The following is a 12,133-nucleotide window of genomic DNA, read 5'->3' as shown; positions in this document are numbered from 1 at the left end:
TTATAAAGTCAAACAGCTGCTGAAAAGATCTGCGATAACACTCCTTTGTGCATAGGGTGCAACAGTCTGTCACTGCAGGAACTCCCCAGCTCTGCAATATCTACATGCAATGGGTCGAGGAGGCATCCTTTATGTAGAACCTATCAAACTGTTTCCTCTCCTCTGTAGATAAGATGCTGCTGCAACAAACTGCATCACAAAAGATGGTTGATGCCACCACAGTGCAAAAAGGTCTTTGCCTGCCAAAATCCAACACCAGCTCCTTGGTTTTCCTCGTATTGGTCAGAAGATGATTCTGAAGCCACCAGTCCACAAAGTCCTGTTTCCACAGTCTGAACTCAGTTGTCCTCACCTGTGATAAGGCCAACTATGGCTGGCAAAATCGTTCACACTTCCTTTTATTTATTTTTTACTTTAAAGCACATTATATTCCAATTGGATTTTATGTGATGGCCCAACAAAAAGTATTGCATAAATGCAAATTAGGAAGGACAATTTTACATGGTTTTCAAGGATTTTTTTTCTTTTTACAAATTCAAATCTAAAAAGTTTGATGCTGCATCCCTCTAAACTAAGACACCCAAATAAAATCCAATGTATCACACGCTGATGCACTTAAAGAATTATTCAAGCATAAAAATACACATTAGCTCAGTTCATGAATCTAAAAACTTGGTTGAGAGCCACATTTTGTGTATCAAGTCATTTTATTTGCCACCAAAACAAAACATGTCAAATAATTCTACATTTTATTGGGGTTTTACGTAAAAGACAAAACAAACCATACATAGTTAAGAAGTGGAAGAAAAATGAGTGGTTTTAAAAATGTTTTTTTTCCCCAATGTAAAATATAAAAGGGTGCAGCACATTTATATTTAGCCCCCTTCAGAAACCCTGCAATAAAATCCAATGAGACATATTAGACACCGCCTTTTTTTTTTTAAATATTGAAGCATGATAGTACACAGTGCCACAGTGAATAAACTTAAAAACTTAGTAGAGAAAGGGTTTTAAATAAGGGGTTGAGAGTTTATTTCAAGCAGTCTTCCTTAGAACTACAGACATTGTTTTAAATTGTACTTAAAAAAAGTGTGAAAAAATAACTCATAACAACAGGTATCTTAAATAATGATTTGTCTTAGAATATTTCTGAGATCTCAGTAAGGTCCAAGTCCTAAAGAGCTAACAACACTCCTTTTGCTAATATATTCCCATACATCCAAACAGTTTAAGCTCTGACTTTTGTCACGGGTTCAAATTAAAGTAAAATTACGATCTACGGAAAATAATCAGGCATGAGGATTGTATCAGCTATCAGGCTAATTAAATGATTTCTTTTTGACATTTGAATGTAAACAAAGATGATGAGTCACAACTAGTACAGTGATAAATGCATGGATGTGTAGTTATTGCTAGATCAACAGCTAAATATATTTTTTGCTTGCTAATGAAATCATGAATGCTGGATTTCCTCGTCCTATGTGTACATGTTTATTGTCCGTATCAAAGCTTGAACCATGATCATTGTCTTCTGTTATAAAAATATCATTCTGAAGTCACTATGGCCTCACGCCACTCGGACATAGGAGGCTTGGAGACATGATTGCTGTGTATGAGATCCACCGTTTGCTGATTGCAAGGCCTAGGATAGGATTTGTTTTGTCTCATGCCAAGGCCACTGTGCAGTTGTAGGGGGAGCCGAAAGCGAGACAAGGCAGACGCAGACTGCAGCGGGACCGTGGGGTGCGATTACTTTCCATCTATGCGATCTCTGCTCTGTTTCTCAATAAAAGGGCTGGAACTTCATCACCGCCGTCTCCTTATTCAGCAACTCTGGTAATTCAGTTATTATTGTTTAGAATTCCATCCACATCTTCTAAAAGTATCTCACTCAGAAAGTACAGTAAATATAGTACGATTTACATTTATGATTCTCATGTAAAAATTGTAAGAGCATATTTGTGCAGTTGTAGTTAGTTAAGATGAGCAGAATCTGGCATCTGGTGGCTCAATACAGTCTGTTTCCTGGCTTGTTAAGCACCTTTTAAATGGTTATTTATAAATTCTAGAAAAAAAACATTATCACTCTGACAAAATGACACATTTGGTCAAAATACTTTAAGACTCACAATTTAAAGTTGCTGACTTGGATTAGACTCCGGACCTGCGTTTCTTGACCTTTACCTCAAATTGAACTTAAAGAGCTGCTTAGGAAATAACTTGGGTAAAAAGTGCTTAAACTGTCACAACATGCTTCCTCGGTATGAAGGATTACTGCAAAGCCTACAACACAATGCAGACAAATTTCAATTGAGGCTAGGCGCTCTTTCAGGAGTGAATTCTGCAGATCAGTGACTCGATGCAATCGGCTGGGTTTCCTAGATAAGAAACTTTTGACCAATCTGTATGATTTGATCGAATTTACTCTGTAAAGTGCCTCGAGATGACGTCTGTTGTAAATTGGCGCTATGCAAACAAACTGCTTTGATTTTAAACTTATTGTGAAAAACGATGATTTGGTCCCACCGCTGCCATTCAGACAATAAGATATAAGATATAAAACATCAGTTGTAGCAAAAATAAATGTACTTAAAATTTGCTATACTATAGACCTCAGTTCATTGTAAATTTTAAGAGTTGCAACACAGAAGCAATTAAACCGTTTGGTTCTATAACAGCAACAAATACGCTTTTACAATTAGCCTCAACAAGGATTTGACATGAGAACAAAACTGTTTTTTCAGCCTCATGAATATCATTGGCTGTTAAAATGTCTTGAATGAGTCAGAGCAATATCTTATAGTGACAAAATCAACTATGTTGCAAATGTTTTGAACAATTAAATATTTAAGTCGCCATATGCAAACACGAGACACTGATTCAAGTCAAGGTTAAATGATTATTTCAATTTCTTTATTTTTACAAAAAAAAAAGTTGCATGACATCAGATATCCCTTGCATAACTGGGATTAAATTACCTTATTATCAAAAACAAATTAAATAAAGCAATAAAAAAAATAAGGTGGGCAAAGAATCACCAAACGTAACATCTAGAACAGGATCTTTGTAGTAGATGTGCACTGAAATGCATTTCATTTAAGTTACATTTGGTTGCGAAAAACTCACAGATGCAAAGCAAGTTAAGTTAGTTTTACTGAAATGCATTTTAATGCAACAGATTAAAATAATAATACTTTAGAGGCTCCAACCAACAACTGTTTCTCTGACCAGCATAAATAAACAAATAAGTGAAGCATCACACACACAAAAAAAAAAAAAAAAAAAAATAGAACAGATGTGTTTCAAAAGAAATTGTCACTCACCCTTTAAACAAGTGTAACTACAGCAAAGAGCATTAATAATCTTAACTGCATCGGTCGTCAAACTTAATGCTCGGCCTCGGTCTGAGCGCCATACGGTAATTTAAGAGAAAACCCTCCTCGTCTGAGAGCAACAGCTAATCTCCCATCACGCCCGAACGCAGCAGCCCACTGGGCATTCAAACAAACTGCAGGGAACTTGAATGGGGCCTAAAAGCAACAAGGTTCACCCTACACTCTGAGTTTCCCACAAACAGCCGTTTTAGGATTTTATTCTGGTACAGCTCTGCTCACAAAATGATCACTGTCCATGCAAGGGGAGGAGGAGAGGTGTACAGCGGCTGGAGGGAAAAGCTGCATGACTTTAAGCACACGGACAGGGATGGTGAACTCAAGAAGTGTCCGACGGAACGTGCTCAAAGCCTTCGCTCTCCCTCACCAACGCCCGCTCCAGGATTATTCGGCCCTCCTTGTAGCGCTGACTCTCCTCGGTGGCGAACTCGTACATCCAGCCCAGCTTGCTGTTGCAGTTCTTGCAGCTGACGTCTCGCACCATGTGCCTTCCCGTCAGCATGACTCGGTCCTGCACCTCGCTGTGCTGCAGATTCACAACCTGCAGGGCGACAGTTGCGCTCGTCGTCATTGGACTGAGTGTGGCACAGCTCCAGATTTTAACTTTTAAGTGCGTTTCCCTCTCATTATCCTTTAATTCTTGCTGTGCACATACAACTTTAAAGTATTTTTTTTAACCCCAAGGGAGTCTCTAAAGTAACAGTGCTACACAAGTGTTTGATACACATGTAGGATACTTTTGTCCAGTTAAAGGAGAACAAAACGGAACATTTAATTTGTCCCCCAGATTCTTGGACGGCTGGTTTCAACCTTTAACGGCAATTTAATGTTTAAATCGTCTGTGAAAGGAGTTGTTCATTCTTGTTTTTAATCTGATAAAGAGTATTAGTGAACTGGAAACAGTAATATCGAATGCAAAGATTGCAGATTGAGATTTATGGCCCCCTCCTTTTGCATAAATGACTGCAATTCTATTTATTTCATGTTTCAGCTTGTCCAAAAATGCAGATGTTCAGCTTTTGAGTAAATCCTCCAAGCACTGCAATATCAGACCTTCGCTGGTCTCTGTGTTGCTCCCTGATCAATACATTTAAAGGAGCTATAAGTAAGATATTTACTGTAAAATCAACCTAAATCATTCTCATTTGTCACCCGGGATGGAGGTAACATTCCCTATAAACGATCAATCCTCTCCATCAACAATGTCTTAGCCAAGTTTTTCTCCTTTTAAACCTAGAGGTCCAGTCCGGAACTACTTTGGTTCAGAGTGTAGCCCGTGTTTACTTTCTGGTTCCTGCACCAATCTTATGAGAGTTCCCAGGTAAGAGAAGTAAGCCAGGAAGAGAAGTGGACCAGAAATAGAACAGATTAAAACGTCATAGACCTATTCTGTGGAAGTAAAAATTCAATGCAACAACACGCCGTTTAAAAACGGAATATTAGATTGTTGTAATTGGCAAGCTGTGGTACCGATTTGGGCCACAAAGTGTAAGTATTACTTATAGCTTCTTTACGGCTCTGAATGGTTATGCAACTTTATTCATTTCTGATTTTCTTTGGCTGTTTGCAGACATCAAGATCAGGGCTTCTTATTATACTAACCCTGACAATTGCAAGCTCTATGTTCTGCAACTCCTCTCCCTTTGCTCTGCATTCTGTTAACTATCTGGACTTAAAATAGTAGCTGAAGACTTATTTTTTTGGACTGGCATTTAGGCCAAATAGTATATTTCTACCTGATTATATATGATAAATATGCTTATTTGTTATAGTTTGTTTTCATGTCGTTTGTTATTTTGCTAATAGAATCTTGTCATTTTTTTATGTCAAAAGGCCTTATCAGCAATGATTTTTCTTACGTTTATGCAGTTCAGCTCCTCCGTCCGATTGGTGAACAAAAGCACCCTTTAAATACTTATTTATAAATTCTAGAAAAAACATTATCACTCTGACAAAATTACACATTTGATCAAATTACTTTAAGACTCACAATTTAAAGTGGCTGACTTGGATTAGACTCCGGAGCTGCATGTCTTGACCTTTGCCTCAAATTGAACTTAAATAGCTGCTTAGGAAATAACCTGGGTGAAATGATCTTAAACTGTCACAATATGCTTACTCGGTATGAAGGATTACTGCAAAGTGCTGGTGAAGATTCTCAGTCATCAAGGTCATGATCGTTCCAAACAAAGTTAAAAAACAAAACAACTGGAGTTTTTTCCAAAGTTTGAAGTGGTTTGGGCCTTTGTTTGGGTAATAATATAAAGCTTGGAACTCCACACTACCCCAGACATCTGATTAAAGTAGTAACTAATCATTAAAATAACTTTCGCATGTTCTTTAATGTGAACTCTACGTGCAAATCAAACTTACAAATCTACTGGTTATGGTCCATTTTAGCAGTACAACAGTTCTGCAGTCCATCATGTAAGGAGGGTGATGTGTTTATAGACACCTTATTAAAGAGGAAAGCTCTGCCAGTTGCTCCTGTGAAGCGTGTGGAGATGAGTTCAGCGCGGTTGGTCAGAATAGTGTCACAGTTGGCACAAGAGAAGAGGCGACTCCCACCGATGTGATCCAGGAAGATGCGGCCCATTTTCTCAGCTGGTGGAGCGACAGCCACTTGTAGAAGAGCTGCCAAAACACACGTTTAGATGAAGCAGAACTCAGCAAAGGAAAACATCTGATTAACAGCAGAGGTGCTTGTCTAATGCTTGTACTTTACATGTTAGTGGAAACATCTGACTATGATTTAGAAACAGTGCCTTTTTCCCAAACTGCCAATAACATTGCAATCGGATCACTTTTTATGTTAAGGGGGTGATTTTCTAATACCTTATCTACATTATAATATTATTTCACAAAATAAATTTAAACATATTGCTTTTTTTTGTCTGATATAGGGGACGATAGCCCATGTTTTGGTTGCTTTGTTTGACTTAGGACAGTTAAATACAAACACATCTAAGAACATTTTATCACAATTTCAGATTGATTACAAACAGAAATAACCACAACTTGGAGAATAAATTAAAAAGAAGTAACAATATTTTCAAGTAAACTTCTCTCTACCCAACTTAACCTTTGACACTCTTTTCTCCTGAATTTACATTGACACCTGAAGGCAACCCTAGGCCTGGGTTTACTGATAACCAGCTACATTACTGTAATTCACTTTTCTCTCGACGTTTGCGGGAGCTGTAGTTATTCCGAGAAGTGAAATACTTAAAGATAAAAAAAAGTAACACTTGGTTATGCTTCATCATTTATGGGAAAATAGCGAAAAACAGCGATAATGCACAGTTCACCCTTATATTTAGCAGCTAATGTTTACATCAAAAGGCCAAACAGCCACTCGGTGACCTTAAAAATAACTCACCTCTTAACTTACGATGAAGACGATTTAAAAGTATTTTCAAGTCAAAAACCAAGCCACTCGTCGTCTTTATCCTCAAGAAAACTATAATTCTTCGTCTCGTCTCCTTTGTTTTCGTGATAACAGCGTCCTAAGCGACGGAAGTCAAGTTAGCAAAGATAATAGTTGTAGTTTCCGGTTAAGACTTTCAAAATAAAAGTGTAACATCGCCACTTTGTAGTAATCAACAATGAACTTTAGATAATATAGTGATAATAACGCTTTATAGTGTGTCCCAAAATATAACTTCCTGAATTACATGCGTTTTCTTTTTTTTAAATGAGCATTGTAAAACCAGTTATTTTATTTTGAAACCAAACCACCTCTTGATTGATTAACTTTACTATGTGCACGAGCGTAACGTAAAAGCACCTCGGTTTTCATTGGTCACAGAAAGTTGCCACATGTTGCAATTTTTGCTGACATCACTTTTTTCCCCCTTTTTCTTTTGTTTGGAGTTAAAACCCTTCAGAGCAAGGTGGATTATTTATTTATGTATTTATTTTGCTGGGTTAGTGGCCTGCAGTAAGCAATAAAAAAAAAAAAAAAAAAAAAAAAACTGTCATGGTTTAAAAATTTGTGATGAAGATTGGAAACATCAACTTAACATTTGTAAGCCGTGTAACATTCAGGCAAGAAAAAACAAAACTAAAACAAACACGTTTCCAGAGGAATACAGCTAAATGTGAAGCAGCGGCAACCAGCCTGTCATATGGAGGAAGTACACCAAAATTATTTTCACAGTTTAAGATGTTATACAGTGTTATAGTCTACGCTTTTCACACCATTTAAACCACAATAGAGGCAGTTAAACTTATGTAAAACGTTTGTTTTAATTCACTTTGGCATGACATTCTGTTGTTGGTTTTACGTTGTTTATTATTATTATTATTATTATTATTATTATTATTATTATTATTATGAATACAGGGATCTTCAGCTTTATTTCACATTTGAAACGTTCCTATTAAAAAATATGGCTAGCTCTTTTTTCTTTTTGTACTTGGGCCCAGTCTTTTATTGTGTGTATTTATTTATTAACTTTCTTAAATAAGACAAATATTTAAGAGCTATAGAGCTGCACTTGGCATGCCAGTTAGTGAAAATGCTAAATCACTTTGGCATCAATAAAATCAAGTCACACGTTCTACCCAGCTGTAATTCCAAGTCATACCTATCGTCATGATGTCATACGATAAACCTTGCTCCCAAGCAATAGATTATCTTCAGAGATTAACAAAATCAAGATAGGCGTATTCACCAAATAGTGAGATGGTGGTTGCAGTGTTCATGCTTTCAATTAGATTTTCAAATTCGTGAACTTTGCAGTTGCTTACATTTCCTGTACCTTTAACAGATTAAAAAAAAAACAACAACCAAAAAACAAAAACAAAACAGCAATCAGAACTATCCATCCGGTAAACTGTTGGTCTGACATTATCTGTTTTGTCAGCGATGCCTACGATCACTTTTATCTTTTTATCTCTCGTGGTCCCTCCTATGTTTTCCCTAAACAGCAACCTGAGGTACCTCATTGGTACAAAGCGCATATTAACTTCTGCTTTTGCAGTGTATAAACTGATAACTCATGCTCTCTTAACTGAGTTGTTTGCAAAGATAAATGTATACTTATTTCAGATTTCTTCTTATTGCCAGATAAAACTAAGAGCCCTCTTAGTAAAACAATAAACATATGGCCAGTGAAGCATCAAAATCGAAGCATTACATTTTTTACCCTCTAAAGATTTCATATATCTGCAACATGTCCACAGATTATGCCATTATTCAGACCAAGCATACAATCACATACCCATTAAGAAAAAACGAAAGTTATGAGAAGATTTTGTTAAGTGACTTTGCATCATTCTTTAACACAATCCTTCACAATATGAAGCTGTTAATGGACTGAAAACGTTTTATTAAAAGTTGGTTATGGACTCAGCCAGAGAGATAACATATCATACCACCTTACCTTCATGCGGCATCAAAATAAGCATAGGGTCACCTCAGGGATGTGTGTTCAGTCCTCTGACCTTAACTCTGGTGCCACATGACCATGCAACCATATTTAGTAAAATTATGTGTTTGGCGTCTTAGCAAATCTTTATTTTTGCCAGATATCATTCAATTTTTGCCATGATGATATTTTGCAGCAATGGAATAATATCCAAGGCATCACATGGATAGATGAATGCAAGAAGAAACAATATAATGGAAAGAAAAGAATGTCCGAACATTCAAAAACATACAAAAACATGTATTTTACCTAACATTTATATCAGTTATAAATGCAATTTACATTTTTCCATCTGCATCCTTTCCTTTTCCGTAACAAATCTGGTTGCTTTTTCTCTGTTTAGCATTTCTACATCAGAAGCACAAATGCCATATAGCTATTAATTGTGTTCAGAGGTTTAAGTAAAATATCCTGAGAGAAAGTGGAGTGGAGAGAGTGTGGTGCTTCAATGCCTGATTTGTTCCATCAGTTGCATAAAATACTTTCAACCAACTCATCTTATCAGTGCTTAGATTAGAAATAATCAGATAAAAAGAACTATGCTTCATCAGGGGTTCAGGCTGAGCTTATGTCCTTGACATAAGATAAGGGACCATAAAGGCGGTACAGACTAATTCCAGGATCACGCTATATATAACTAGAGTCGGTGTTCATAGTTTCGTATACAGCATTAATAATGTCTGTATTTATAACCTACACATGTAGGCTGGGGGGGGGGGGAAATAACATTGTGGTTCTAACTAACCAAACTGACAAAAAATAATTTGCTCTTACATCATGTTGTCCTTCAACTTTCCAACCAAAATACAGATAGGAGAGCTGCTAGTTTTACAATATCAAATAATCACCGTTACATAATTGGGCAATTAAATTGTTGTTCGGTAGATGATATTAAAAACAGGAACTATACTAATGTCTCATATCCCATAAAGTAATTTTGATCTTTTCACGTTAGCAATTCTAGGTTGTGTTCCATTACGTCATTCATCACGGTATGTTTGAATGTATATCAAAAACATCAAAAGGCTGATTTAATTATTTCCCTTTCAGGACAAGAGTGGCCATCTAAACTTTCATTATGTTTTATAAAACAAATTAAAAGCATGAATAATGGAAGCTTCACCTGAAAAGATTTTATGAACCTACATATCTATGTATGTACTAGTAAGGTCACACTTTCTATCTTTTTTTGTTACTTGAATATGGGAAATATGGGAAATTAAATAAAATGTAGCGCCAGCTATAAGCAGGAAACTTGGTAGAAAGTAGGGAATAAACTATAAGACGACGCAAGCCTCCTGCTTCCCCTGTTTTTCAAGCACACAGGGAAAAATGCACTCTCTTTTTCTATAAAAAGTTTTGTAAAAAAGGTTTAGATTTAAAATCAGTAATAGGCCTATATGTGAATGGGTTTTTTTACCCATGAAGGGAAAGGTTTCTGTACTATTTGGATGTCTGATGTTTCACGTTTTGTTTGATGAACTAGAATAAACTCACAAAGCTAAATTTTAAAGAGGCGCACTATCTAAAACTCAGGGAGAAAAAACAATGGTAAACTATTTGAGTCTCCGTATCAATACAATCTATAGAAATAATTTATGAATAAAGCTTTGGCATGGAAATTCATCTCCCAGCATCCTTTTGGTTTCTGATAAGCACAGAGAAGATATTAGCAGAAATATAAATTCTTAAACCCAGGTTCCTGTGTTAGTGCAGCTATTTCTTCAAACTTTAAATTTGTGCTGAGTTGTATAGAATTAATAAACAAATCATTTGTAATTTTTCCTTCTAGATTCCTAGAATCCACACCCACAATTTTCTTTCATTCTGTCTTTATTTTGATTTGCATTTTTTATTGTACAGCAGGAAAATTCATGAACATCATTCAAATTTCTTAACGGTTAAAATTGCTAATGTTTGTGAATTTTAATCTCAAAGTGCTACAATGAAAAAATTGACAACAGGGCCAGAACAAAAGTTTAGTATTACATAACGTACTGTAACTGCAGCGGGTATATCCATGTAAGTTGCTATTGCTCTAATCTCTACTGTAATAACACAAATGACAATAACGTAAAGCAATAACAACAACCTAAAAACAGAGTCCTGGTGCTGCAAAACTTGATGACTTGTTCAGGGAAAGTTTCATTCCGATGTTATATCTGCTCCATCATTTCAACGAAAAACTTCACAACTGCGTCGCTTGAACAAATAAATAGTCCCCTCCCCTTTATGGGGGGTTATGATGTTTGCCGTCTCCAGCTATAAGTGATAGTGACAGCGAAAGACAATGAAGAGCAGAGTGCGGCGAATGCAGAGAAGAAGGAGAGAAAAAACTGCAGCAAAAAATTAAGATGTTTCAGCAGCTGGTTCTGATGTCCCTGCTGGGCTTTACACGGGCAACAGGTCTCTATTGATTATGCTACTTCGGAATCAAGTTCGGTTTAGTGTTTCAAGCTAAAAGATGTCATAATAACTTCTGATTGAATTTTACTGATTAATTAAACTGTGTCAGGATGATGTAAACTATAACATATGCTTGCACAGAGCCGAATCTGATGGTTCCTTCTACATTTACCAGCGATTTCCTGCAGAAGAAAAGTCCTTTGATTAATTTATTTAGAACACATTTTTGTCTTTATGTTTTTCTGTATTTCACTGCAACAATTTACTGGCTGCATAAGGAGGAAAAAAGCTCTGGAAATTACACTTTCTATGTAAAACTAAAATGTCTTATCTCCTCATCAGCTGGACTGCCTTGCACTCTATCATTTCCTTCCCAGCAGCCTCCATTAACAGGTGAGTCAGAGACCAGATTTACACTAAATTAATTATAGTTACTTAAATAAAGATATATAGGGAAGTCATAAAGGTATAATATATTCCAAAGTGTTTAAGGCTTTATCTTGGGGAATTTTGTCAATCTTTTGAAGCATTTTATACGCAACTCCACTGCACTTTTTCCTGACTTAAGTAATAAAAGAAAGTTCATATATCTCGTTATTGTCTTCTTAAGCTGACAGAGTCAGGCCATCCGATGTGGCAGTGCTTTCTTATATTGGACTTCCTGAACCAAGGTAAGGACAGATCATGATTTCAAATACAGTAAAGTCTCTATGTAAAGATCTGCAATTCATTCTGAGGTCCTCCTCCGCAGCACTGAGCTATCCACAGTCTTATCAAAACTGACAGGTATGTCCCTACTTTTATTTCTCTTGTTTTCATTATTACCTAGCATATGCCCCTATTCTTGTTTTTTCCATCTTTAATGGGAGATGAAGTGTAATTCCACCATGTTCCTGTTCTGTT

The 12,133-nt window shown here is 36.3% G+C and overlaps 1 protein-coding gene across 3 annotated transcripts; it reads right to left on the bottom strand.

Moving 5' to 3' along the window:
• Nucleotides 1-3,296: 3,296 nt before the first annotated feature.
• Nucleotides 3,297-6,927, bottom strand: LOC105938786 (protein yippee-like 5). 3 transcript variants are annotated; one of them, XM_036147280.1, is made up of 3 exons: nt 6,772-6,927; nt 5,848-6,026; nt 3,297-3,933 (listed from the first exon to the last, which is right to left on the bottom strand). In XM_036147280.1, the coding sequence occupies exons 2-3, from the start codon at nt 5,986-5,988 to the stop codon at nt 3,712-3,714; spliced, it is 363 nt and encodes a 120-aa protein (XP_036003173.1). In that variant the 5' UTR covers nt 5,989-6,026; nt 6,772-6,927; the 3' UTR covers nt 3,297-3,711. The 3 variants fall into 3 exon arrangements, with proteins under 3 accessions (XP_036003173.1, XP_012736128.1, XP_012736131.1); XM_012880674.3 differs by having other exon boundaries at nt 5,848-6,014; XM_012880677.3 differs by having other exon boundaries at nt 5,848-5,996.
• Nucleotides 6,928-12,133: the final 5,206 nt, after the last annotated feature.

Source organism: Fundulus heteroclitus, chromosome 15 (genome assembly GCF_011125445.2).
Source record: "Fundulus heteroclitus isolate FHET01 chromosome 15, MU-UCD_Fhet_4.1, whole genome shotgun sequence".
In the NCBI taxonomy this organism is placed as follows: Eukaryota; Metazoa; Chordata; class Actinopteri; order Cyprinodontiformes; family Fundulidae; genus Fundulus; species Fundulus heteroclitus.
The sequence above is the reverse complement of the archived record's forward strand: the minus strand, read 5'-3'. Positions and strand labels throughout refer to the sequence as shown.

Coding starts and splice junctions, on each gene's coding strand:
- LOC105938786 (XM_036147280.1), bottom strand. CDS start 5,988: ATGGGCCGCATCTTCCTGGATCACATCGGTGGGAGTCGCCTCTTCTCT. Junction 3,934..5,847: donor GAGCTTTCCTCTTTAATAAG/GTGTCTATAAAC, acceptor GTCGCCCTGCAG/GTTGTGAATCTGCAGCACAG.